Source organism: Rhinolophus hipposideros (assembly GCF_964194185.1).
Source record: "Rhinolophus hipposideros genome assembly, chromosome: 10".
In the NCBI taxonomy this organism is placed as follows: domain Eukaryota; kingdom Metazoa; phylum Chordata; class Mammalia; order Chiroptera; family Rhinolophidae; genus Rhinolophus; species Rhinolophus hipposideros.
Window position 1 is genome coordinate 13,600,512 of NC_138056.1, and position 27,662 is coordinate 13,628,173.

The window sequence follows — 27,662 nt, forward strand, 5'->3', positions numbered from 1 at the left end:
CTCCTATTCTGTAGATTGCATTTATTCTCTGTTGATTGTTTCCTTTGCTGTACATAAGTTTGTTAAGTTTGATGCAGTCTCTTTTGTCTATTTTTGCTTTTGTTATGTGTGCTTTTGATGTCATATCTAAGAAATTATTCCCCATTCCAATGTCATAAAGCTTTTCCCCTGTTTTTGTCTAGGAGTTTTGTAGTTTTAGGTCTTACGTTTAGGTCTTTAATCCATTTTGTGTCAATTTTTTTGTTTTAAAATGTGGCATAAGATAAGGTCCCATCTTCATCTTTTGCCTGTGGATAGCCTGTTTTCCCTGTACCATTTGTTGGAGAGGCGACCTTTTCCCCATTGTGTAATCTTGGCGACCTTGTCAAAGATCATTTGACCAGATACACAAGGGTTTATATCTGGGCTCTCTATTCTGTTCCATTAGTCTAGGTATCTATCTTTATGCCACTACCATACTGTTGTGATTACTGCAGCTTTGTAATATGTTTTGAAATCAGGAAGTATTGGGTCTTCCTCTGGCTTTGTTCTCCCCCGCCCCCTCAATATTTTGGCTATCTGGGGTCCTTTGAGATTTCATATGAATTTGAGGACATTTTTTTCTTTTTCTGCAAAAAATGCCCTTGGGATTTTGATAGGGATTACATTGAATCTGCAGATTGCTTTTGGATATTATGGACGTTTTAACAATATAGTCTTCCAATCCATGAACATGGGATGTCTTTCCATTTATTTGTGTCTTCTTTAATTTCTCTCAGTAACATTTTATAGTTTTCAGTGAGTGTACAAGTCTTTCACCTGTTTGGTAAAGTCTGTTCCTAAATATTTTATCCCTTTTGATGCTATTATAAATAGGATTATTTTCTTAATTTCCTTTTCAGCAGGTATAACCCTTTTAAAAGTATGACAAGGAGGAACTCTTTTTTTTTTTTCTTTAAGCTTTTCCAATCTGGCCTCTTCTTAGAAGTTCAGCACTCTTTCTTCTCTGCATGTTTTTCTTATTTCTTTTTATAGTTGTCCCTTACGAGTTCTCAGAAAGAACTGAGGCAGACATTGGGCCAGTCATTTTCTGTTAACCCCTTGAAGGCAAAGGACCATTGCCGTCATATTCATCCTCACAGAGCTGCTGAAGTTTCAGTCCCCCATAGAGCACTGCGTTTGGCAGCTCTGCTAGATGGTACTATTTTGGATACGATAAAGCGTTTATTGTGCGCTCTTTGGCCGGTAGGTGGTTCTCAAAGTGCAGTTCCCAGACCAGGAACATTAGCATCTCCTGGGGGACTTGTTAGAATTCGAGTTTCTGAGCTCATCCCAGACCTACTGAATCAGAAGCTGGGGGTGGGGGTCACGCAGTGTTCATTTTAAACAAGCTGTCCAGGTGATTTTGATACACTTTAGACCATCTAGGAACTCTTTAACACCATCACCTTCCCCCAAAATCTTTGGGTGTATTTGATCCCTTGGCGTTATCCGTCACCTTGTAGTTTTCCTTTTGCTCCTATCCCATGTGATGCAATGTTGCTTTAACTGTCATGGTGTCTTTAGGTTCCCTTTCTTCTATTTTCCTGTAACATATTCTAAAAGAAAGATTGGGAGTTGAGTAACACTGAATTCAAATTCTGGCTCTATTGTGACCTTGGAAAGGTTAAGTAGCCTCTCTGAACAGCAATTTCTTCCATTGTAAAATTGTATATGAGGCTGAAATAAATTAAACCTCAGTTGCTTTTACAAGTTTAGGTGCTCAAGATATGACTGCTTTTTTCTCCCTTTCTCCATTACTCTGCTCCAAAAAAAAAAAAATTCCTATTGCCACGACATATTCCTTTCTTTTCTTTGTGTTAGATCATTTTTGGACTTCAGGCTTCACGGGGTATCTCTGAAATCTCACCATATAAAATTGGAGCAAACCCAGTACATAGAAAAGTGAGGTATGTCCCTTATCAAAGAGGATAACGCATGGCCATTGAGATAGGGCGGGTGCTAGTGACTTCCGTCAGTCACAGTGGACAGTGAGGCTCGATTAGAAAGTTCAATGGTACAGAAAGTAGTTCGTCCATAGCAAGGGAATGGGGTATTATCTTCATTTCTCCTGTACTCTCTTATGGTCATTTGTAAAAAAGAAACTGGTCCTGCCTCTTGATGAGGGAGGGTGCACAAATAGCTTTAATTCCCCAAATTCTAGGGCTGTCTTCTACAGTGAGAGAGCCGTGCAGGGCAGAAGTGTTTCGGAAAGACGGAGAGCCTCATTGGGATCGAGGGGAAAGAGCAGCAAGTCTTTTGAAATTCATATTGACCCTTCTGACCAATATCAAGATCTCATGCTTTGAACACTGTAAGCAGGTGTGCACTGAATTTTACTGTTAGAGGTCTGTTTCCAGATGTCTTGTTTGCTGTTTTGCTTTGGGAGCCAAGGTTCCTTTGTGTATAGATGGGATTACTTTAGGCTTGTAAGCTAACTTCGTGGATTTACTTCTAATGCTGCTCGCTATAGTGACCAGCTCAAAAGCCGGACAAGATCAGGAACTATTGTCATCCACCTACTGATACATAACAAACCGTACAACAAAACTTAGTGCCTTAAAGGGAACAGTTTTATTATCTGTCATTGTTCTTTGGGTGGACTGGGCTGAGTCGGGAAGTTCTGCTGGTCTTGCTTGCGGTCTCTCGAGTCTTCTGGAGGCTCAGGTGGGAAGCTGGGCCCCTGAGCCTCTCCGTGGAGTCTCAGAACTCGTCACGCGGTGTGTCCTCGCCAGCACAGTAGCCAGACTTGTTACTTAGCAGCTTAGGGCTTCCAAAAGTTCCCAGAGGGAAGAAACTGAAGCCAGCAGTTCTCCTTAAGGCTAGGCCCAGAACTGGCACACCTGGCCACATTCTCTTGGGTAAAGCAAGTAACAGACTGGTCTCGACTCAGTTTGGGAGGGTACCACGCAGATAATAGTACCAGGAAGTCTGGTTCTTTGGGGGTTCATCTTTGGAGACGGCTGCAGATACCACATCTATTAATATGTTATATGCAACTAAATATCCCAAAGGAGACACTCAATAAATATTTATAGTTGGAATCAGTGGTTGGATAGATCAGCAGATAGACTGGTATAAAATGACTGACTGCTCTTGTTGTTTTGAGCGAGGCTCATGGGATTCTTAGGGCACAGGTACCCATTTGCAGTATATGCCTTTACAGTCCTCATCCTTCAACACACGTCTTTCTTTCTAAGAACCACCTTTTTAGGCATAGTGACTTGGGTGGCTGGAGTACATCATGTTCCCCGTAGATACTTTGGAAGTTGTAATCCAAGGAGGAACAAAATAATTGCTATTTATGGACTTTGTTCTAGCTACTATACTTTACATATGTTCTTACTTAATCATAACAACCTTGTGAAATAGGGATTTCCCCTTAAATATGCATGCTGAGGATAATGAACTGGCCCAAGGTCACACAACTAGTAAGTGACACAAGTTGATGAGTTTAAGTTGCAATCCATTCTAAAGCTAAAGCCTCACATATTAGTCAGTGCCTCTTGGTTAGTCTCTGACCATTAAGATACAGCAGAGGGTTTCTCAAGACGGTACTTCTAACATTTGGCGCTGGATAATACTTTACTGTGGGAGACTGTCCTAGGCATTGTAGGAGATTTAGCAGCAGCGCTGGCCTTTACCCACTAGATGCCACTGCACTCCCCCTCCCCCCAGTTGCCACCACCAAGAATGTCTCCAGATGTTGCCATATGTCTCCTGGGGGGAACCCTGTCCTGTTGAAAACCACTAAGTTATTTCATGATTTAATGTCCTTTGATTTTGCTGTTTCTTTAATATCACATTTCGCAGGGAACTGGCAGTGGCTTCAAACCGCCTTGTTCTTGTAATAGTTATAATAGTACTGCCTGGTTGATGGGCTTGAGTCATTCTTTTCTCTCATTGCCTCTTCTTTTGCCTTGTCTTTTTTGCTTTTTCTATGATTTCCCTACATCAAATGCAGCTGGATAAAGTGGTGTTTGTAAGGACTTTTTACCCAGGTATCGATTCAGCAGGCATTCAGATCTCTGAGATTGTAATCATCAGCACTAGTGAAAAGAAGGCAGTTTACCTTCTAATTATAGCAGAAGGGGGAAATACCTAAATATTTAGCAGGCTGGAATTAAATGGCTTCCAGGCTCCACAGAGTTAATCTTCAGGGTAGGACTGATTGACATGCTGGAGGACGTTAATGTGAGAGTCTTTTGGGGAACGGGGGAGGAGAGTGGAAATTGCAGTTTCTCTGCTAATTGTACTTTAGGTGACATTTATGACAATTTCATGTTGTCTAGACAGAGGGAAATGGTGGAGAAGTTATTCCAGTGGAGTCAAATGCTGAGTCCGAAAGGAATCAAGAAAGTTGATGAAGTTAGTTAGGATCAGGGTGAAAGGGCAAGTCGTGTAACCCCCCAGAGGCGAATCAGTGAAAGTCAAATGTCACTAAGAGAAGCCGTTCAGAATGAACCCAGGATATAAGAAAGGTGATTGTACTCTGAATTTTCTGTTAGCTCAAAGGCTAAAGGTGGATTGTTGGGGGCCCAGCTGGAGACTCTGTCCTCCTGTTTTCATAGCCTCCAAAAACCTCATTGCTTGAACAAATGTGAGTCAGGAAGGCTGCCTCTTTGCTTCTGGTTAATAAATGCCCCAGCCCACTGTGCATCATTCTTCTCATTCTTAGAAGGCTTCACTTACTAACTCTTTGCCCTCCTGATTGTTGACCCAAGAGTTTTGCTTCATATTATAAAGGTGTAGTGTTTGCAATATACTGGGCTGAGTAGCCTGACTTAAGAGCCAGTGGCCTTGTTCGAGGGTTTTAAAAATATTAGGTTAGAAATATGAATGTGAAAAATCATTTAAGAAGAAATGTACAGGTTTGCTGTTATTGAAGCAATATATTCTTTGTAAAACTAGTGGGTCTAGAGAAAGACTTTTTTAGAATTGTCTATTCTGAATAAATTAGCTGAGAATTCAGTATTACTGAATTCTGTTAATGTCTTTTGGATTTGGGGGAAACCAATGAGGATGCACTACCTCTTAATGAAAGTCTAAACCTGTACATCACCGCTGCTGCTCATGAGGGTATGTGTGCGTGTGAGTACCAGAAGAAGCTGTGGAACTTGTCGTGATAACGTGCTTACTCATCCTTTGGTGAAAAGCCTCTGATCTAAATTCCTAGTTAAAAAAAAAAAAGTCTGTGATCTATGAGCAGACCTCCCAATTCTCCCAGAGAAAATGGATTTGGAGACAGAGTAAACATGTCCATGCAGGTCTCATTGGACCTTTGACTTTGAGTTCAGATGCTGACAAAAGTGAGTTTTTGTTATAGATTGAAGTTTCGTAACTGTAGATAAATGTGTTGATATACAAGAGCTAAGCATTGTACTGAGCAATCATTTTACAGTTGTATGAAAAGTTACCACCCGCCAAGCAGTTAACAGGGGGTCAGCTGTTCCCAGAGAGATCTGGCTAACTTTTCCCTTAAGACTTCTGTATAGCTCGATACAGAGTTGCGTACCATGTATGAATTCTGTTTCCAGGTTCTTCCCTTTTGTTGTCTGTGATTATGTTGTGCTCTGATGTTTACCATTATCTCTCACTATATAAAGGGAGTGAGGGATATGTTAATGTTTTGTAAAGATGTTGTAAAGCTTTTCTGGTGAAAGGCATTCTTTGGAGTCCCATGAATTGTTTATGCTTGATGATAGTAAAATGAGGTTAATCCACATAGTGGGCCGAGTTCTTTCTGCAGTGTGTCTGGTTGTTCTCCTGAGCTTAACCCTTTAGCAGTGCTGCTTTGCCTTGGTCTACCCCACAGCAGGGGCAGGAACTGCCTGCCAGGCTGTGCTGGCAACTGCCTCATGTGCCACAAGTGCACCCCAGAGCTGGAGGGGGGCCCTGCAGTGATCAGCTGAGTGCCTATCGTTGGATAACTTAAAGGATAATTGCCAGTGTGTGAAATGGGGAGGCTTGGATGCCTCCGCTTTAAAGCAGAGGTGTCAATTTGGAAATCATAATAGAGGTGTCGTTTCAGAACACACAATTATTTTTTACAAAGAATAAGGGCTTGTCATCTCCCAGCCCAGGCATGCGCCGAGGCAGAGAGAGATCAGGGCTTGCAGAGCAGGATTCAGAAATTAAGGAGGCAATGGCGCATCCAGGTTTCTTTGGCCTCCTGCCCCTTTGTCGCCCTGAAATCACTGCCCTCTTTGTTCCGTGAGGTCTCTTTTGGCAACAGGCTGTCCGAGAGCGTCAGTGGTAGCTTCTCAGGCAAGTAGCCGGCCTAGGACTTCATGATTTAATAAGCCTCCCAGGGACCAGGCTACGCTGCATTTATCGGTACAACTAGCTCAGGATTTTAACCCGAGCGGCTTCCGTGTAAAAAGCATTTTAACCCGAGGGGGGTGTAAACAGCGTCTGAAAACCTGTTCCTTCAGGAATTTTAGTGTGAGATTTTGGATACCCCACAACCTTTGAAAGTCCTGGGGTCAATACCGGGCAAGCAGATAGGTCTTCTCGCTGCTCCTTCCAAATCTCCTTTGGCTGATTGATTTTCTTAGGTATTTCCCGGTCTCCTTTACGTGTTAGTTAGGAGGTGAGTTTTAGTGGGGAGGAAAAGATGACTGGGACCTAGGGCCTGCTTTCCTGTACACTGTGCAGTCCAGTGGCAGAGACGACGCAAGTAACCGCAGCACAAAGTGACTTGGGAAAGGCCTTTTAAGAGACGTTTCACAGTGTGATGGGGTACAGAGTCAGGTGGTTGAGTTTTGAAGGATTTTTACAGGCAGAGATGGGGAACAACTTTCCAGAAAGAAGAAATGGCCAAGCAGAAAGACATAGGTGAGACAGCGAGCGTGTGTTTAGTTTAGCTGGAGCAGTGATTCTCAAAGTGTGACCTGGGATCCCTGAAGCCAGAACTATGTTTATGATACAGCTAAGATGTTCTTTGTCTTTTTCACTCTCATTCTTTCATGAGTGTTCAGTGGAATTCTCTAGGGGCAATATGATGAGTAATTGAGGTTATCAGTGTGAGTGTTAAAGGAATTCTGAGACCAGAAAGTTTGAAAACCCCTGGCTAGAGCATACAGTACATCCAAAAGGAATGAGCAATTTGGCTGCACAGCTTTGGATGCCAAGCTGCGGAACTTGGATTTTATTTCCTAGGCAGAAGGGTGCTATTAGTTTGGGTTTGGCTCCCCTGCACTGAAATAGTAGATGTCACCTAGACATCAAAGTGAGGCTGGGAAATCACTCTTTATCATGGGGCACCAGTGGCATTTTAGCTTCTAGGAGCAGGTTTTCCATATTAGTTTAAGTCAGTCTGGCGATTGTTTCCAATGATTTGAGAAGGTCTGAACATGTTTGTTGGCTTTAGGATATTGATTTTCTCTGTGATCTGATGATTAGTTAAAAGAATATCTTCATGATATAATTGTTTCATAAGGAAGAATTGTCACTGCTTTGTTTATTCTGTCTAGACTAATACCCAAGCTTTCTGCTCCTAAACGCTGATAACCATTGAATTTGAGACAATGGGTGTTTTTTTTTGCGGTTGTTTTTGGTCGACCCATCTCATCTGCCCTGACCACTGTTGTTTTCCAGAGCTTTCCTCCACTGTTTTTTGTTTTTCTAGTCATTAAAGGATATGGCTGGTGTAGGGAACCTCCTTATAGATATTCAAAGTATTAATCAGGGGAGGAAGAAATAGTTGTATTCTTTTAAAATTTTGCAGCTTGAATTTTGTTCCTATTGACTTTTGCAGGCCTTAATAATCATTTTTTTTTTTTTTTAAAGATTTCATTGGGGAAGGGAAACAGGACTTCCTTGGGGAACAGTGTACACTTCCAGGACCTTCCTCCAAGTCGTTGTCCTTTCAAGTCTTAATTGTGGAGGGCGCAGCTCAGCTCCAGGTCTAGTTGCCTTTGCTAGTTGCAGGGGGTGCAGCCCACCATCCCTTGCGGGAGTCGAACTGGCAACCCTGTGGCTGAGAGGACATGCTCCAGGTAACTGAGCCATGTGGGAGGCAGCTCAGCTCAAGGTGCCGTGTTCAATCTTAGTTGCAGGGGGTGGAGCCCACCATCCCTTGCGGGACTCGAGGAGTTGAACCGGCAACCTTGTGGTTGAGAGCCCACTGGCCCATGTGGGAATCGAACCGGCAGCCCCTGGAGCCAGGAGCATGGAGCTCCAACCGCTTGAGCCACTGGGCCGGGCCCTTAATAATCATTTTTGATAACTCACTTAGTGGGTAGTACTTTGATTTCAAGGTTTTTTTGTTTTATTCCTTAGTAACTCCACCTTATCTTTCAAGGGATTTTATGTAAGCAAATATTTTAGAGCAGGGTTAGGCAAATTTTTTTTCTGTAAAAGGGCCAGGTAGTAAATATTCTACGCCTGTCCCTATCAGCATAACTCAACTCTGCCCTGTTAGCTCCAAAGCAACAATAAATGAATGGATGTGGCTGTCTTTGGAAAAACCTTTATTTATAAAAACAGGCAGCAGGCCCAAACCTGTTAGAGCGTTAGGGCAACTCGCTATTTAAAGACATCCTTTTTAAGAAGTAAGTAATTATTTTGAAAATGAATAATTTTCTCTTTAGTTTCAGTTGTTTACTTTTAGATTTTGATTTTTGGATGTTTATAATATTAGAATAATTTTAGACTTGCAGAAAAGTTGCAAAAACAGTGCAAAGAATTTCCATGTACTCTTTATTCATGTTCTCTAGATACTAACATTTTACCACATTTGCTTTATCATTCTCTCTCTTTTGCTCTCTCGCTATATGAATATGCTTATGCTTTTATGTTTATGGTTTTTATATTTATGTTTTATATATTTGTGGTTATTATATTTTCTTAAATATTGAATTTTCTTAAAGTAGTGTATAGTTTGATACAGCAATGGATTCCAAACTTTAAAAAATACCTCTGTTAATAAAAGGCTTTTAAGCAATCTGTGTGTGTGTGTGTGTGTGTGTGTGTGTGTGTGTTTGTGTGTTTGAGAGAGAGAGAGAGAGAGAGAGGGAGAGAGAAAGAGAGAGAGAAACATTGTGGTTATACATTATAAATCGAAAGTTCTAGTATCTTCTTCCTGCTCTTCAGTGGATCAAAATAACACAACTCCTCTTGTACCTCATTTGGACGCCACTGGTATAGAGAATGAACCAGGCAGATTTGTAAAGAAAAGGTTTGTTTTTTTCCTGTCAGAGCTTCTGTGACTCTTTAAAACATTTCTAAATTGAGATTACAGGTCAAAATGAAACGGTAGCTTCAAACTTGAACAATCTGGTCTGAGCCCTTCCAAAGTCCCACCTGATTTCCCATTATCAAACTGGGTGATAGATCGTTAAGTCAAGTCAAATTTGTGGTGGCCCGAGCAGAAGGTGCTCTGCTGCCATCCCGCCCCATTTTCTTGTGTCATTTTCCATTGATGGCTCTTTGCAAGAAGCTAACTCACTGTAGGAGAGAAAGAGCTTTCCTTGGCTGTCCTAGGAGTGGTGGTGATATTTATTCGTTTAGTAACTCTAGTGCTGCCTTTACTCAACACCAGTTGGAGAAGTCATTTTTTATTCCTTCAGATAGTACCTCTGTTGTAACTGTACGGAACTTAATGTTTTATGAGTGTTGTGTGTGTGTGTGGAGGGAGCTGCTATTCATAGTAATTGACTCCTGATTTTGTGCATTAGCAGTTAAAATGCCACATATACCAGGGGTGCCAAAAAAAAGTACACAAGTGGACACTTTGGTTAATGTTGCTCAAGCAGTACTTCGCAGTAATCAGAAGTGTCTGGACACTGATACCACTTTGAGCACCTCTTGTAATTGCAAAAGTCAAACGTGACTAGTATTCATCTTTTGTAATCCGTATATGTTGATTACAATGTTAATAGTTTCTTCCTTTCTTAAAATGTGTATACATTTTTTTGGCCCCCTCTGTATATGACTTGCCAGTCCACTGTATTGCCTGGGGAGCAAATGGTATCAACAAACACGTAGTAAGTAGGCACAGGGGCTGCATGTGCCAAAGGAACCTCATCAGGGACGCCCCAGAGACAAAGTTTAACATTTTCGTTTTACTCTGATTTAAAGAAGTCTTCTAATTAAGATAGGAAGTTAGGGTGGGAAGTAGACTTTGCAGGATTATGAAATAGAATCCTTAAAATTGAAATGATCTAATGCAACTCTTCTAGTTCAAGAATCTCCTTTACAGGAGTTATCTCTGAGTACTGTCACTGCCTTGCATAGTGAAGGGTCATATTGGACTCCTAACTGAGCAGGATCATTTTCCAGGCAGAAATGCTTATGAAAAGGATATGGTATGTCGGTCACTCTGGAGGGTGCTCCTTGCCAAAGGGCCTCTGCTTACTCAGCAACCAGTCAGAGGCTAACACTGCAGGGCTCAGCGATGTTCAGCACTAACTTCAGAGCCCTTGGCGATGGAACAAGCTTCTGGGGGTTCCAGGGCAGTCAGCTGCTCCCAGGTCTCGCTTTCATTCTTTAACTCCCACCCGTTCCTATAGAACTAATTTATTAGTAATAAGTAAGTGTTACATAAGATGGCATAGTGTCCTGAATACTCTTCTTAAAATTGCACTTCTCTTTCCCCCGGTCTGTGTCCCTCTCACTACCCCTTCCTCTCACAAACATTCTGTATTTCAAGACTCAAAAGATATGCCATGATTTTATGTACTCCTATGTACTCCTAGGAAAGAAAAAAATCCTGCCCGTTAAACCATGTCACACTATTATTATAAAATGCATCCCAATTTCAAACACGTTAAATGTGTGTGTGTGGGGGGGGGCAGTGTGTCTTAGAATTGATGAAACCAGGATTTGTGCTGCTGTAAACAGTGATACCATTGAAGATTCAAGTTTTCAACTAGAGAGATGATGTGTTGTATTGCTGTCTTTTCTTCTTTGCTCTCATTGTATTCTCTTCCTTCAGTGGTAGGAATGGCTGCAGGTGTCTTAAGTGTGGCAATTACAGGCTTTGTCTAGATAGTAAACATCATTTAACAGTTGGTTGTCCTGGGTGGGAAAGGTAGCAAGCCAGGTTGACAGGCCCTCTGCTGTATCTCCTCTCCAGGCCGTTAGGGCAAATGCTTCCCCGAGCCAGTTGCTGGGATAAAGTGACTGCACATGACTACACCTAAAGCCAGCTGGTTTTAATAACAGTGAATTGAATTAACTCAATTGGAAAAGATTGGTAGCTGCTGTCCTTATTCTGCAGCTCTGCTTTAAAGAAGAGTCTGGCAGGGAGCCGGAGACCTGTTCCCGGGAGAGCCAGGCAAGATGCTGCCTGAGAGGAACAATACGCATTTCTTTCTGAGACCATTTCCTTAGAAACGTGTTCCATGGTGGGAGCTTGATTGGCTGCCAAGGCACGTTTGAGTTGGGAAGCAGTGTGGCTCACGTGGAACACCGGGGAACCCCTGGGCCACATTTATCAGATGAGTTTTTAACTGGCCTTTGTTGTACAAAAAGGGAAAACATGTTTTAGCTAAAATTTAACAATCAAGAGATTTCCTGTGGAAGTCCAGGTTTCTGGCTACCCTTAAAAAATAGGGAGATCCAGCAATACTGAGCCTGCATTCTAGCTTGGACTCACTGTGGATACCTGTCGCACCTTTTGCCTGCCTGGGGCCTAGGAGGTCCTACAGGGTAGCGTAGTAGTTCGAAGCATTCGGGAGCTGACAGACCTTCGCTGGAGTCCTGGTGCTATCATTTAAGAGCTTGTGTGCCACACAGCCTCGTGTTCTCATGTGTGTAGAGTAATGCCTACCTTTCCAGGTTGTGGTGAACAGAGGAATATATTTGCTGGCTTCAAAAAAGTGCTCAATCAAATGTATATCATATATGATCAGTTGAATTTATGATTGGGCTAGATTATGTAATTAAAGATTTTTGTCAGTTGTTAAGAGAGTCCCAGGAGAACTCTTTCTTACAAAAAAAGGGTCTGAGTAGAGCAGAATGAGTAGAAGAAGCTATGGGGACGTGGGTTAGGATGACACAGAGGAACCGAACACCGAGATGAATGTTGGCACTACACGATAATCTCTGGGCACGCCTAACTTCCCCCTCTTGTGTTGATCCCAACCTCCTAGTTTTCTACCAGAGGCACTGCAAATAGAAATAAGATCGTGTCTCTGAAGCTCTTGTTCCTTTCTCACTGAAGAGCAGTATTCCACACGATACAGTGGCCATATCCAGTGTGGGAGCTCTGTAGCTCTTCATTTATCTATGTCTCCAAGTACTTAGCTTTTAGGGAGGGTATGATCCCAAATAGCAGGTATTAGCTAGTTGCAGAGGGGGATGTTATTTATCTTTCCCCCATTTTCCCTTATGAATGACCTCTGAGTTGGAAATTGACAGGGATTATTGCCATTTTTTTAATCTCTGCTAGGAGGCTGCTGGAGTCTTCCCTCATTTCATTATCCCGTTATGATGGAGCAGGATCCAGAGAGCACCCAATTTACCCAGACCCAGCGAGGTAAGGCCAAAGTGAGAAATGACACTAGTGGGGGGGAGGGGCTGCCCTTGGGGTTGCCAAGCTGTTGGAAGCCCCTTCTGTGTCTCTCTGGTCCTGGTGCTCTTTTACTCTTCAGTTACAGTTTTGAGACAGGTGGTTCAGGTGGTTGGGAAGTGTTACAGGTAAGTGAACAGAACCTCTGGTGACAGAGGGTTATGACTGAGCTCTTGTCCTTTGGGGCTCATTTCTGTAAATGGGGCACTAGAGGAGGGACCTGAGAAGGCCACTGGCAGAGTTACAGGATATATTCCTTTTGTTTTATCACAGAGGTTGTGGTCATTCAGATGGACAGCCAAAAGGAAAACACAAATTTTTATTAATAGGGAAATTATTTACAGATCCAAACAAAAAAATTCTACTCGTTCTCATTTGAGAGAGAATTTAGAATATCAAAAGGCAGAAATAAAGCTCATTCAGATGTAAAATTATTGGAGATTATCTGAAGGAAGAGACGACTTACAAAATGGTAATTGAATAAAGTAAGTTGGCATTTTATTAGAGTGCTTGTCTTAACTCTGATTAGAAGACATTTGAAAAGTTCTTGAAGCGATTAAAAAAAAATCAGATGACTTCAAGGTCCCTCATTACCTGACTGGTAACTGTGGACCAAGTTTGGGGTGTCAGTTGATTTATAACATTTATAGTGAGAAGCCCTTTGGGGTTGTCACAACCAGATTTACTGATTGTTTAATGATCTCCAAAGGGGAAAACCTGCCCATTACTTAAGCAAGGCCAGAGCACATTGTGAGGCTTTGCCAAAAGAAAAGGGTAATTTATAACGGTGGGGTTGGCAAGTCAGTATAGGTCAGATGAGGCTAAATAAGCTTTGCTCTAGATTAAGCATTTCAAGTCTGGAAGAACCTTTAGACCAAGTCGATTCCAAAGACATTGAATGATTTTGTTGTTGCCACTGTTATGTCATGGTACCGAGCAGCCTTTCTGAGATACTAGTGAAAAGATTCCCCATTATCCTGTTACTTCCCTTTTCATTCCCCAAAATGGCAAATCTGAGGATCTGGGAGCATGGGGTCCGTGACTTTAAAACAGGGAGATAATTTAGATAATGACTGAAGCAAGGACGTTTATTTGAAAGTAGTAAGCCCTAAATAAGAAAAGAAAAATTTTTGCACGAATCAGATACCCTGAAACATTGAGATCAGTAACTACTTGTAGTTTCCTTTAGACAGCAACGAGAATCTCATCCCCAGACTTTTCAACTTAATAAGTTTAACAGTGATTCTTAAAGACCATTATTTGTCCTCCTTTCATGTAATAAATCTGTTACTTATTCCCACTCAGACCTCTTTATCACAGAAAGTATCAGACTTTGGGGTGTTGATATTTGCATTTTCCCTTTGAACACAAAATAGGTTTTTTTGGAGGGGAAAATATTCTTCCTTGACGAAAACTTGAGGATTTATTCAAACATTTAAAATTTTCACTTGGAACACTTAAGAGTTTGGTGGTGATCCAGCTCTTCAGTAGGAGGATGATTGTTACCTCATTACTGGTGCTTTATTTCTTTTTCCTTAGACTTCACCCTACACCAGAGCCTTTGTGAGACCTCTCAGCATTCAGATGCTTAGCTTCCTTTTGGAAACCTAGAAAGAAGAGGCTAGGGGTGTGCCTGTATTTAATAATCGTGCCAAAATTCTTTTTTTTTTTTTTTGAATAATTGATGCATAGTTTTGTAGCTTGGGGAATTCCTGTCCTACAGTGAAATTTAACAATTGCAGTTATCTAATGCTGAAATTGTGCCCCTCCATAAAAGAGCAATCTTTACTTATTATTGTCACCATCAACATTATTTCTGCCTCTATCACCAATAATATTATAATTTTCCCATTAGTTAGGGTAGGTGATGAACTGAGCAATGAGTGTGTACTTAGGGTCATTTTTCAGAATCAGTTCCCAAAAAAGAACCTTCATTCTCCTCTTGAAAACACTTTTACATGCTTTTCTCGTCTCATTGACTTGAGAATTTAACCAACAATGGTTGGTTTCTGCTGGAAGGTTTCTGTATATTGGATGGACATAGGAACAACTCAAGAACATTGACTTCTGTCTATTGAAAATTTAGGAGTCTTGATTCATCCTTGCAAAATGCGTGGGAACAGGAGCCCAAACGGATAATGAAAGTTCCACAAGTTGAGACTTTTAAGAAATCATTCTTACACCTTCATGATGTTGCCCAAGGCATCTGTGCATCCCAGGCTCACCTGCTACGTAAAGACAGCTGTGTAAGGATAATGTGGACTCAGGGTGCCAAAGGCAGCACAGTGTCCCGTACTGCAGGCTTTTGATGACCAGAGATTGTCAGCTGGCCATCTTGGGAATTCCATTTGCTCGTTGGCCAGAAGGACACCACCCCTGATGACAGGTATTTCAGAGGCAGCCGCCTTAGTTCCTCCAGCAGCTGAGTGCGGATACCCTTGGGCCCGTGTCAGGACAGTTACTGGGGATTTGCCCAATGACTCTGTCCAGGGGTAACGAAAGGTCAGGCACAAGATATTTGCAAATACCCCTCCTGTCATTTGGATATAACTATTTTTATTTCTCAATCAGTTTTTCCAAATTTCCGTTTGAGAAAAGACACATGCTTTTTTCCTTTTATATTTAAACATTATAGAAGTTAAGATTCCAAGGAAGCTTGGTTAGGATTGCTGTGTTTTTCTTAGTTTTTTGTTCTAATTACAGAAATACATTTTTCTATGCACGTTAGTGTGTGTGTATATATATACTGTTCTTCAGTTCCCCCCCACATTGTTTTAGAGGGCTTTTCTTGCTCATATATAGGGATAATTTATTCTTTTTAATAGCTACATAGTGTTTCTTTGTATGAATATAGTTTCTTTAATCTGTTGATGGGTATTTGGGGTGTTTCCCAGTTTTTCACTAATTCTATCTGTATATCTCTATGTGTGTGTATGTGTGTGTGTGTGTGTGTGTGTGTGTGTGTGTATATCTATATATAGAGATCTCTCTTTCTCTCTATCTATCTATCTTTGCATTCTTGTGTGTTTTTAGAGGGTAAAATTTCTAGTGGAATTGTTGAGTCAAAATGTGTGCCTCAGGCAGGTTTTAAGTCTGGAAATTTCTTAGTGGTCCATGTAATATTATCCTATAAAACATTCTTTTGTTATTGGTCTTCTCTCATTCTCTCAGTTAACAGCTCCAACTGTATAACAGTGTTATGAAAGATGGAGGAAAAACTTAAGAAGGGAACATGGCAAGTTGTATGGGACACGAGACGTTTTCATGAAGTATGAAGACCTAAACCACAGTTGAAAAAATATAGGTCTAGACTACTGAGAATAGCCATAGTAAGGAAGAGAAAAAAGGAATAACCTTGCCTTCTGTATTGCTCAGTCCTCATGTAGCCTCTGGTGCTCTGTCGTAAGACATAGAAAAATCTTTTTTGTTTTAGAGTCTCTGTTCTCCTGAGTATATTTTGCTCTGTCTCTATCCTGAATATTTTCTCTGTTACAAATATCTATGAATAATTTGTAAAGGAGAGATACGAGGTGAAAGAGGTCATTTGAAGGAGCTAGGACAAATCTGGAGCATGTCCGTTGTTGGAGAGGAAAGGAGTCTTGATGAAGACGTGCCTGTAGACCCCCTTTGTCACCTCAGGTTTACCGTCTCCTGGCCTCTTTTCTCACCTATAAAATGAAAGAAGAGATAACCTATAGATGATTGCTAGTCCCTTGCTTTATATTTTGAGTATGGATGGTTGAGGAAAAGCCGTGGATCTGTAAAGGGTACCCTGAGAAGCTAAAAGGGGTCCCTGAAGAAACTGAAAAGAAAGGCCCAGTGTTATTCTCTTGGGAGGGGCCCGCTGTTGATCAGATGACATAGGATGAAGCAGTCTCTTGCCTGCTCAGAACAGAAGCGGGTGGTGGTCTGACGGGCAATGGTGCGGCACAGAGCTCCTGGTGAGTGGAGTGCCCTTCATCTTCCCCATCTCCGAGTTTGCCTCCGCAGGGAGACGCCGTGGGAGAGCTGGAGTTACTGCCTTTCACAGCTTCCCCACATGGGCGCTAGTTCGTGTTTGTCCATCTCTGTCTCTCAGATTGTCTCCTGCTGCGTACTACGCCCAGCGGATGATCCAGTACCTCTCCCGGAGGGACAGCATTCGCCAGCGCTCCATGCGCTACCAGCAGAACCGCCTTCGTTCTTCCACATCCTCGTCTTCCTCAGACAGCCAGGCTCCGTCAGTGGAGGGCACCGACCTGGAATTTGAGGACTTCGAGTAAGTACATGTTCAGCTTGCTTCCTTCCCGCTGCTGCCAAGCTCTAAGGGCTTCCAGGTTGGCCCTGTCTGAGCGGCAGTGGTGAACATTCTTCAAACCCTGAAGTGATTATTCATGAGGAATAGGATGGGGTGAGGGACATGGGGTCATACTACCCAGGGCACTCCCACCTCTAGCGGTGGCATTGCTGATTTCCCGGAGCCTGTGGGAGGAGACCGCCCACGGGGCCCTGGCCAGACTGGAAGACGATGGCTGCTGCTGCTCAGGCAACAGTTTTATCTCCCTTTTGCATGAACAGTGACTATGGAAAGGCATTTCATGGACTGTCTTTACAACGTCAGGGAGGCAGGAGGGTTGGTGTTTTTTCTCTTAAGCAGAGTGTAGAGATTAAAAATAAAGAAAATACCCGGGTTTCCCTAAAAGGCAGGTTCTCTTAGTACCCTTCATCACATTGATACATGGGGGTGCTGTTCTCTTGCCTAAACTTTCTCACTCTCCGCCACCCCCAATAAGGATCCTTTGAAAGTTCCATGTCAAATTAATGTGGTTAGAGAAATGATTTTTTCCTCTTCTGGTCTTTCTGAGTGCTTGGTTGGAGAACATGGGTGAGCTGAAGGAGCAGGTCAGCCCCAGGCTCCAGAATTCGAGCTCCACAACCTGACTGATGAATTTTGCCACCTCTAACCTGCTGCTCCTCACTGTTCATTGTGTTTTTTTCCATTCTGAAACTGAGTTTTTCTGGTTTGTATCAAATTGGACATTTGGCTCTTGTTTTGATCCTTATATTTTGATATTCTCTCAAACGTAAAAAACAGGAGAGAGAAAAGGGTGTTGTTCCCCCCCCCCCTTTTTTTTTTGCTGGAAGTATTCAAATAGGACAGCCTGTCAGTCATTTTCCTTTTCTTCCCCTCCATCGTGACAGCCTGGTCAGGTCTGGGATCTTAAGAGCTCTTGCTTCCCCTCAACCTTCCTCTTCTTTGAGCTGAATGGGGAGTTCCCCAGGAGCCATCTTGCAACAGAGCCTTTTGGTATATTTGAGAAATCTCTTTGCCAGACAGGACTGAAAAAGTGGGAACAACCTTTGTACCAATAGGCCTTCCTGATGCGATCCTTAAACACACTATCATTCGTGTACTTGGAAGCAGAAGGAAGACTAAATTAAATGGGAGGTTCATTTGTCTGAGGCAGATGTAAAGGTGACGGAGATGCAGGGATGGCCGGAAGCACTGGGGATGATTGATGGAGCAGAGCTGGTGGTCTGCCATCTCTGACTCTCAGCCTGGGGCATTCTCCCTTCCGTCCACTCCAGGGGAAGGTGCCTGCATCTACGGGCAGTGAAGGGAAATGGCCTTCACTCCAGACTCCTGTGGTGAGATGTGTTCCCCTGTAGATAGGATGATTTTTCCAGCACTGCGGTCTATTCAGGGAAGCAGTTTCAATGTCCATGGCGAGGCTAATGGGCTTTCGTGCTGCCGACAAGTCTCAGTGGTCCTGCGGAGCTCAGGGAGGCAGTGCAGATCGCCTAGCCCTCTTTCCGTGCAGGATGGGAAGGCTGTTCTCTCTGCAGTGGTGGGCCGTGGATGCCTTTGAGCTGTCTCTTGCCTCGTGACGTGTCCTTCACAATGGAGTTCTGGGTTAGTTTAAAATGTTCTGTTCTCATCTTACCTTCTTTTTCTTCTGCTACCACCTCCTCCCTTTCCCCTTCCTTCCCCCTCGATTTTCCTATGTCAGACTGCCTCCTCCTCGTGCTCCCCACAGCCCACCTGTGCTGTCACCTCCCCCTGGCTGCAGCACGACCTGAATTTACACTGCCTTCACCTTTCCTGCACTGACTTACCATTGTTTCTTCCTCAGGATCTCGTATTGTTCCCTGGTTAGTAACAACGGCCTGATTTCTCTAATGCCTCTCTGAAGGTCCCTCCCCTGGGGTTTGCCTTTCTTGGGGCTGATGCAGATGGTAATCTAGTTTTTATTAGAAGTGGGTTAGTCACCTTAGTATTCGTCCAGGTCTTCCAGTGAAGGATGTCGCAGGCTGGTTAGTGCTGACTTACAGTCTGTTTGTTCTCTTTCCGCATCCTTCCTCTTTCCTGCCCTCTCCCCCCCACTGTAAACTGAGTGCTGGTTGTGGTTGCTCCTCTTCTCTTAATTTCTAGGTGCTCTGAGGAGGGAGAGAGTGAGAAATTAGGGAATGTGCCAGCCTGTTTTAATTTCCCTGCCCCAACCCTTTCCTTAACTTTAATACCTAAAAGTAAAGAGAGGCGTTACAGTCATAATTTATAGTTTTTTTAGGTAAGTTAGACCTGGCCTTAAATCCTCCTAACACACTTAGGGTACCATTAAAAGAGACTGTTCTATTGGTCTCCTCACTTTCACAGCACGTCCTGCTCCTGCCTCTGCCACCCCACTTGGACTTCTGCAGTCCGCTTCTATTTGCTAAGCCGCACTTCATTTTCCATTCTCTAGCTTGTCCCATCCAGGTGTGTCAAGTCCCCAGAAAATGAAGGGGAGCCATTACCCAGATCCCATCAGTTTGGTTCTCTTCCATCAGCCATTAAATTAAAAGTATCAGCAATAATTTTCTTCTTTTTTTCTTAAAGAATTTTTTTTTTTTAATTGGGGAAGGGGAACAGGACTATTTTTTTTTTTAATTTTTATTGGGGAACAGTGTGTACTTCCAGGACGTTTTTACAAGTCAAGTTGTTGTCCTTTTGATCTTAGTTGTGGAGTGTGCCATTCCACTTCAAGTTGTTGTCCTTTCGGTCTTAGCTGTGGAGGGCGTTGCTAGTTGCAGGGGGCACAGCCCACCATCCCTTGCGGGAGTCGAACCAGCAATCTTGTGGTTGAGAGGACGCGCTCCAACCAACTGAGCCATCTGGGAGCTCAGTGGCAGCTCAACTCAAGGTGCCGTGTTCAATCTTAGTCCCACCATCCCTTGCGGGACTCGAGGAATTGAACTGGCAACCTTGTGGTTGAGAGCCCACTGGCCCATGTGGGAATCGAACCGGCAACCTTCGGAGTTAGGAGCATGGAGCTCTAACCGCCTGAGCCACTGGGCCGGCCCCATATAATTTTCATATGTACACTAATTTATAACATACGAAAATGTTTGTAGTGTGTAGAAATATATTAATACACATAATATGTATTTTAAAATCTTTTTTAATCCTTATAGTAGCCCAGTGAGGTAGTTATTTACTCCACTGTGGTATTCTAAATGAGGATACTGAGACTTGACCAAAATTAGACATGTCTAAGATTAGAGAACAGTAGCAAGCATATTTAGTGTCTTGGTTTTTATTGTCCTGCTATTTAAAAACCTTTGGAAATGATGTACAGCCATTTTTGAGCCCTTGCTTCACGAGCTTGCTGCGGAGCAAGATGATCTAAATTTACCTCTGGGGAAGATAGCGTTAGAGGTTGGTCAGCATCAGGTTAAATTTTCTGTTTTTTTGTGGTCTGGATTAATAACCATCTTCCCAGGCAGGCATCTTCTCCTGCCATTCATCTCTGTCTGCGCCAAGGATTGAGGCTGCAGGGTCCCGGTGTTTGTCAGAATGCACCCACAGGACGTCCAGAAACCTGCTGTCAGCAGGTCTGTCCTGAAGCCCTCAGCATGTCTTTGCATAAAGACATTCACGAGCAGGGTAAAGGTGTGGCTGCCTGTGACATGGCTGTCTGCCTGCTAGAAGCAAGCATCAAGAAACTTCCCATCTTTATTTTCACCATCCCTTTGGAGAGAGGGAGGGGGGCTTTTATGAAGGCCAGGTCAAGTGCTGTATTCCCGGAGTTGCTAAGGCCTGCGGAAGGGGTGGTGTATATGTGACTCTATGACTGTTGTTCCAGCTATCGTCACCCCTTTCCACATTTTATCTGTTATTCTAAATGTAATTATGATCCCAGAATCATCCCTAGCTTGTGTTCCTGTCCTTCCCGACTCTTTTTATAACTGCTTTTCCTTCCCAGGCAAAAGTTAGCCTGAACTCACGACAATCAGACCTAGAGACGGTCTGATTGATCATTCATCGATATTTCTACCACACATACCAGCCACTGGGTAATGATTTTCAACTTTTTAAAACTTGTCGCCAGCACAGAAGAGAACGAGTCCTTCCTTCCCAGTTCTGAGACTGGGCTGTACTTTGGAAAAACGTCTCAGTAAGAAGTCTGGTTTTTCAGCCTCAAGATGAAGTCTCTTTAGGTCTATTATATTTATTTTCTTAATTCTTCTAATTTACCCGGTTGTATTTGGTTCCCTTTACCCAGAAATCCATACTGTGATCTAATATGCAAAAACTTTTCATTTGCATATGACAATCATTTCTGGGCACCTGAGATGGGTTCTGGTTCCCTGTTTGCAATGATGCAGTACCCCACACACGTCCAGAGGAGCTTCATGCAGCCAGCGTTTCTCCTTTATGGTCCCCATGCCAGACACCTTTTGGCAAGGGGCTCATTGAAAGGTCTTCTTGGTATTTGATGTAGCCGAGGAGAGTTCTGAAGGCTGTCACTCAGCTCTGCCAGCAGACTGGATGTGCCATGGGGAAGTTGCTTGCCTTGAGTTCAGAATTTAATATTCTCCTTCTGCCCTTTCGGAGTAACTGAAATTCAGTTGAGCCATAGCAAAGAAAATATGTTAGAAACCAGGTAATACTATTCCTGTCATCTATCAACAGAACCTGACAGCTTTGTGAGCTTCAAGTTCTCGTGGCTAGAAATTCCAGTAGCGTGAAGCCATATGTCTTTGGTCGTACTTGCTCCTGCTCGCTCTTCTGCGCCCAGAATTTCCAGGACCCCTGTGGGAGTCAGCGGCTACTAATAGCAAATGCATAACTCGTAGCCAAGAAAGGGAAGGGTACATCTTCAGAGGGAGATGTTGTTTATCTCCTTTGTTTGGAAATGGAGTTGCTTTTGTCTCTTCCTTTGACTAACAAACCATAGATTCTTTAATATTAGAAGTGCTGCAAGAGAAACTCTAAGGAAATACACTGTCAAGTGACTATTCTTCTTACATACTAGCATCTGCTAACGTGATCAAGAATCAGGCAACCAACTGTGTTTGTTTAGTGGTGGTGGTGTACAGAAGTAGTTCCTAAAGTGGGATGAGAAAAGAAACGGTTTCCTTCCTTTTTACCAGAGAGTTTTCAATGATTTAATTTACTTGATTTTCTGTGGTGGTGGATTATTTTTACAGGGTGGGCTTATCATGGAGAAAGGTTGAAGCCTTAAAACAGGACCTTTCTCTAGGTATACTTAGGAGGAAGGCAAATAAGTGCACAGTTATAGAAACATGAAGCAGCGTGGACTATTTCAGGTTGATAGGTATGGCTGGAGTGTAACGTCCGAGATAATGTGGCAGAAGACAAGCCCGAGAGTTAAAGTGGCACCTGATCTAGAGTTTTCTATGCCTTGCAGAGGAGATGGACTTTATTCCATAGGTGCGAGGGAGGCATTGAAGAGTTTTAAGCTGTGGAATAACGTGATCAGATTTCTGCATACGTATCTTCCAAGATAGACTGTAATAAAGTGCCACTGAAGCACTGGATAGCAGTATGAAAAGAGGGTTTGGGGAGATGTGAGAAGGCTTCATGGATCTAAGAGGGGTGTGAAAACTGCAGAAGACTCAGATGAATTGATGTGGAGGATGGGGGTAGAGAAGGAGATTCTAGAAAAGAGTAGCTTATGCAACAGCCCAGAGACAGGAGATTTACAGGGTTTACTTGGGGACCCTGAGTAGATCTGTGGCTAGAGCTACGGAGTCTTTGTTGTTTGTAATATGAGAGAGAACATCAGAAAGGCCTGAATTGTGGAGGGACTAGAAAGCCTGGCTGAGAAATTTTGATTTTATTTTTATCTGAGGGCAGCCATTATTCAATATGTATTTTAGGCTAACTGACAGCACTGTTAGGGTGACCTACAGTGGCAAGTATGTGGATGCAGGGAAAGCAGTTAGAAAGCCGTGGCGAAATACAGGTGAGAACATATGTATGAGGACTGAATGTTAGTATTGTGTGTAAGAGGCCTCGGGCTTCTCTAAGAGCAGGGCCTGTTTCTGAAAGGTCCTGGGGGAATGAGTTATCTAAAAGTTCAGCCGTCTCACTTCCTACTTCTCCAAATAAAATGTCCCAAGTCCTATTTTACTCTTACTGGGGCCATTTTGAATTAAATTTTAGAATAGCAAATGACTCCTAAAACAGCCGGGATTGGAACTGGGATCACTTGTCGATGCTCACTGGCCCCCGTAGCCTGGCAGCTGTTGTCTAGGGAATAGCCCTGGGTTTTAGTTTTGGCTGAGCCTGTGATTGGTCATCTGTTCTTGGGCAAGTCCCTTTTCCAATGTAGGCCTCAGTGTCTGATCTGTGCACTGAGGTTAGATAATCTCTGACGTTTCTTTTAGCTCTAAAGTTCTCAGATCTTTGTTGGAGCTAACTACCTTAAAAGAATTTTCCTCGTATTCAGCAAAGGTGGAATAATGGAAAGTCTCAGAAAAGTGAGGAGACTTCCTGAGGACTAGAAATAGGATATCTGATTCCGGTAAGCCCCAAAATATTCATAAAATATATGCCTACTTGAATTCTAGCTCTTTACTGAAGATTTTGAGCCTATTGCTTAGAACATATAATGTTGCTCAGAAGATTTAGAGTTAGTATTCCTTCTGGGCAAGTAACACACATGAATATTTATTGTGAGGAGTGAAGAAGGGAAAGAAAATGGACTGTGTCTGGATTGCTGAGGCTTAGAATGGGGAAATACAGAAGGAAAGAATTAAACAGCCAGGAGGGGTAAAGGAGGACATAACCACGTGGAGATACACTATATATTTATTAACATAAAGTGCACAATAGGAATATGAAAGTCCATATTCCTATTGTGCATATGCAGATGAAATTAAAGGTAGAGTAAGCAAAGGGAGGAATTTGTAGATGGTAATTATCTGTTATTTCCTCTCCGTTCCTTGGAGGAAAATTAAGCCTGCAGTTCCAAGAGACCTATGCTGTTAGGTAGCCCCTATGAATGTTAGCAGTTGGGCCTGTGCCTTCCTCCCAGAAATCTAAGCCTTTACATGTGTGCACAGGCCTTGGCAGTTGAGACTGGGCCTCAGTTCCCAGTAGCACCCGAGTACGGAAAGGACTTGGCCAAGATCACTGTGCCACCCAGGGACAGATACCCACGAGGACTTCTGTTGTCTGGAGATTGAGTAGAAACACAAGAGCGTAGGAGAACAAGTATTTTTTCAATAGTCTGGTTTTTAGCAAAGTCAACTGTGTATTGTCAAGAGGACAATGGCCTTTTGAGCTGTTTGCTGCAAGAGCTTCATTTATAAATTCCGAGTCAGAGCCGTGTGTCACTGAGGAGTAATGACAACCTGACTGTCTGCTCAGGACTCAGACAGCAGTCTGTAGGCATATTTTTCATTCCTTTAAATTACAGCCTCTCTCTGAGGCAATTAATCCCAGGCATTTAGCAAGAGTTGCTGCTGTGTTTCTCCCTTGTTCCAGAGATGTGTTTTCTGGTATTCAGTCCTTGTCTTAGATGCTTGATTGTTTGAAGGGTGTTTTTTCCCTTATAAAATCTTTTACAAGAAAATCTTACTATTTCCCCCCCTTTCCTTCCCAAATACCCCTCTGAGAGTTAATCAGAGATGCAGAGTTCAACAACAGGGAAAGCCATTAATCACTAGCCTGCCTCTATCCTGCTGGCGTAAAGGCAGCTCTGGCCGATGAAATTGATGAGGATTTCTCTGGTGTTTCCCTGGAAAGTGTTCTGGTGAGAAAGGATCTTCCTGTGATGGACGAGCAGTACCAGCATATTTGCGAGCTCAGGTCTTCACCGTGTTTCATTTTGGTTTTTTTAGGACCCCCCAGCCCCCCAAAATCGGCACGGGCTCTGTGCGGCCCCAGTATTTAGCACCCTCCTAAGATAAATTCTCTGTGGGTCTGCCCCTCTCCCACTGTCCATCTGGCAGACGTCTTCCAGGTCACTCAGATTCAGTGTCTACCCGACACTAATTTTGCTTCCTTCATCTCATGGAGCCTTGTTTCGCGTTGGTCGTATATCAGCCCTGAAGTGAATGGCAGAGTCGGTGTGGTTTTCCAAAAACCACATTATTTTAAGTACTTTTAATTCCTTTTCTCTTTTCTTGGAACTCTTACCAGTCTTCCTCTCCCCTCACTTCTAACCCCTCTTCCCCCACAAATATCCTATGCATTGAAATTTGTTTCCCTGTTTCATTATTTCTGAATCCTCCCTTCTTTCTAGACTATAGAATCTAAAGTCATTAGTTGCTCTTTTCACCTCTAGCTTATTCAAAGCTGTGCTTTCAGTCAGGGATTTTTGTGTGCCAGCACATTAAAACCCAGGACATTGGGGCCGCCGGTTAGCTCAGTTGGTTAGATGGCATGCTCTTAACAACAGGGTTGCCGGTTTGACCCCCACATGGGCCAGTGAGCTGTGCCCTCCACAACTGAGACTGAAAACGACGACTTGAGCTGAGCTGCCGCTGACCTGCTGGAGGGCTGGCCAGATGGCTCAGTTGGTTAGAGCGCAAACTCTTAACAAGGTTACCGGTTTGATTCCCTCATGGGATGGTGGGCTGCGCCCCCTGCAACTACGATTGAAAATGGCGACAGGACTTGGAGCTGAGCTGCGCCCTCCACAACTGGATTGAAGGACAACGACTTGACTTGGAGCTGCTGGGTCCTGGAAAAAACACAGTTACCCAATAAAGAAAATAAAAATAAAAAATAAAACAAAAAACTAACCCAGGACCTTTTGCCCTCTTCTTGCCTAATTTGTCCTTTTGTTGGACATTCTGACCTTTGCCCCCTAACCCATTTCAGTTTTCAAGGTTTTTCCTGGTCAATAACTATTTGAGCTGTTTTGTTATAGGCTATTTTCTCCTAGCTGTCTTTGTTTTTCCCCCAGAGGCAGCATCTCAGTGTGTGTTCCCCACTTTTCACATTTTCCTAATCATCCTGGGTCCCATACTGTCATCTCTTCTTTGCTAGGCTTCTCAACACTCTCAATTTGAAATCTTCTTTACATTTTATTGAGATGCTATTTAGCTGCTACTTCTTCATCATTAAGATGGTAAGCTGAGGACCAGCAAATACATCTCCACTCACTTCATATGAGGTCTGACAATTAAGTTCGCGAACTCTTCCTAGAAAAAGTACTCCATACCTCATTGCTGAATATCACTATGGTCCCCCTCGAAGTACTCCCCTTGAAAAGGTATGCACCGACGCCAGCGCCTAGTCCACCCTTCAAAGCAATTTTGGAACTCTTTCTGGAATGGCCACCAGAGCTGTCATCATTACTTCTGATGTCCTGAATGTCATCAAAATGCCTTCCTTTCAATATTTCCTTTATTTTTGGGTAAAGAAAGAAATCACTGGGGGCCAGATCAGGTGAGTAGGGAGGGTGTTCCAATACAGTTATTTGTTTACTGCCTAAAAACTCCCTCACAGACAGTGCCGTGTGAGCTGGTGCATTGTTGTGATGCGAGAGCCAGGAATTGTTGGCGAAAAGTTCAGGTTGTCTAACATTTTCACGCAGCCTTTTCAGCACTTCCAAATAGTAAACTTAGTTAACGGTTTGTCCATTTGTTACAAATTCATAATGAATAATCCCTCTGATATCAAAAAAGGTTAGCAACATCATTGCAACAAGTTCACGAACTTAATTGTCAGAACTCGTATGCTGCTTCTTTTATGCCTAATGTAACCGTCAGTCTGAGACATGGTTTGTATCTGAGCCAGCTGATCTCATTCTTATTTTCATATATACAGTAATCTCTAAATACTATAAAGTCATTATCTCTGTCCATGCTCTCCCCCCAACCTCCCTTTTAATGGAGGGAGAAGTTGAATCAGAAAGAAGTTGATCGCTTTTAGGTTTTAATAACAATGAAGAAACTTGTGAAACATGTCATAGGAGCCCACATTTTCCGCTAGCTCTGGTGTTGGTCCATTTTTTCCAACTTTTCTTCTAGTGTCCTTGCGGTAAGCTCTGTGTCATGTTGGGGTACTGGCTTCTCTTCCCCTGCTCTTCAACCCTGCTAGCACCAGATAGAGTACTGTTTCTTGTCCAGAAGGCTCTTTGGACCTTGCAGAAGTAATGTCAGCTCCACAGCGTGATTCTGAGAAGGCCCACTCTCTCATAGCAGTAAAATTAAGTAACTGGGTTTGTCCCCTGATGCTTCTATCTGTAACTTAGTTTTCAACCTTTTTAAGCTTTTAGGACCCTTTTTTAAAACTTCAAAATAGTTTCTAACTCTTCTTGTGATAATTAGTTTTACTTTTAGTGCCCACTGGTAGTGAATTATGCTATTATGAAAAGCTATCATGAATGTACTTGTACTTTTAAATGAATTGGTACTTTGATTGCAACTTGAATCTACATATATTTGAAAAATAATCATAGGCTTAATTTGAGAGTTATGTTATTTGTTTGATATTCACCTACTCCTTGTGTACATGTGGCTACCAAGACCTTATAATATAATTTGTGGGCTCCCCAGAGCTGCAGCCTGCTGGTCGGGAACTTCTGATCTCATTGTTCTTTTTAATTCCCTTTTTACTTTCCATATGGCCTTCTCTCTCTTTCTCTCTCTCTCTCCCTCTCCCTCTGTGTCTGCCTCCCTCCCTTCTTGCCTCCCTTCATCTGTAGAGTTTAAAGTCAAAGGAATATGATATGATAGGGAAAACAATAGTATGCTTTCTCTTTTGGGAAAATAAAAACAAAGTGCTGATTTTTAATGGATTAGCTTCCAATATCCCTGGTATTGATTTGTCTCGAAGTGCTCAGCATCCAATTCCACTAAGACATAAAAACCTTCCTAGGATTTCATTTCTGACTTATAAAGCTCC

General features: G+C 42.8%; 1 protein-coding gene across 7 annotated transcripts in view; it reads left to right on the forward strand.

The window, feature by feature from the left end:
• AMBRA1 (autophagy and beclin 1 regulator 1) overlaps positions 1 to 27,662 on the forward strand; it is a 157,484-nt gene that overhangs the window by 41,921 nt on the left and 87,901 nt on the right. For 4 of the 7 annotated variants that reach the window (XM_081065101.1, XM_081065104.1, XM_081065100.1 and 1 more), the window contains 2 exons: positions 12,416 to 12,502; positions 16,614 to 16,793. In XM_081065101.1, coding sequence (XP_080921227.1) covers positions 12,416 to 12,502; positions 16,614 to 16,793 — 267 coding nt within the window. The remainder of the gene's footprint in view (positions 1 to 12,415; positions 12,503 to 16,613; positions 16,794 to 27,662) is intronic. The other 3 variants (XM_081065105.1, XM_081065106.1, XM_081065103.1) reach the window with 1 other exon arrangement.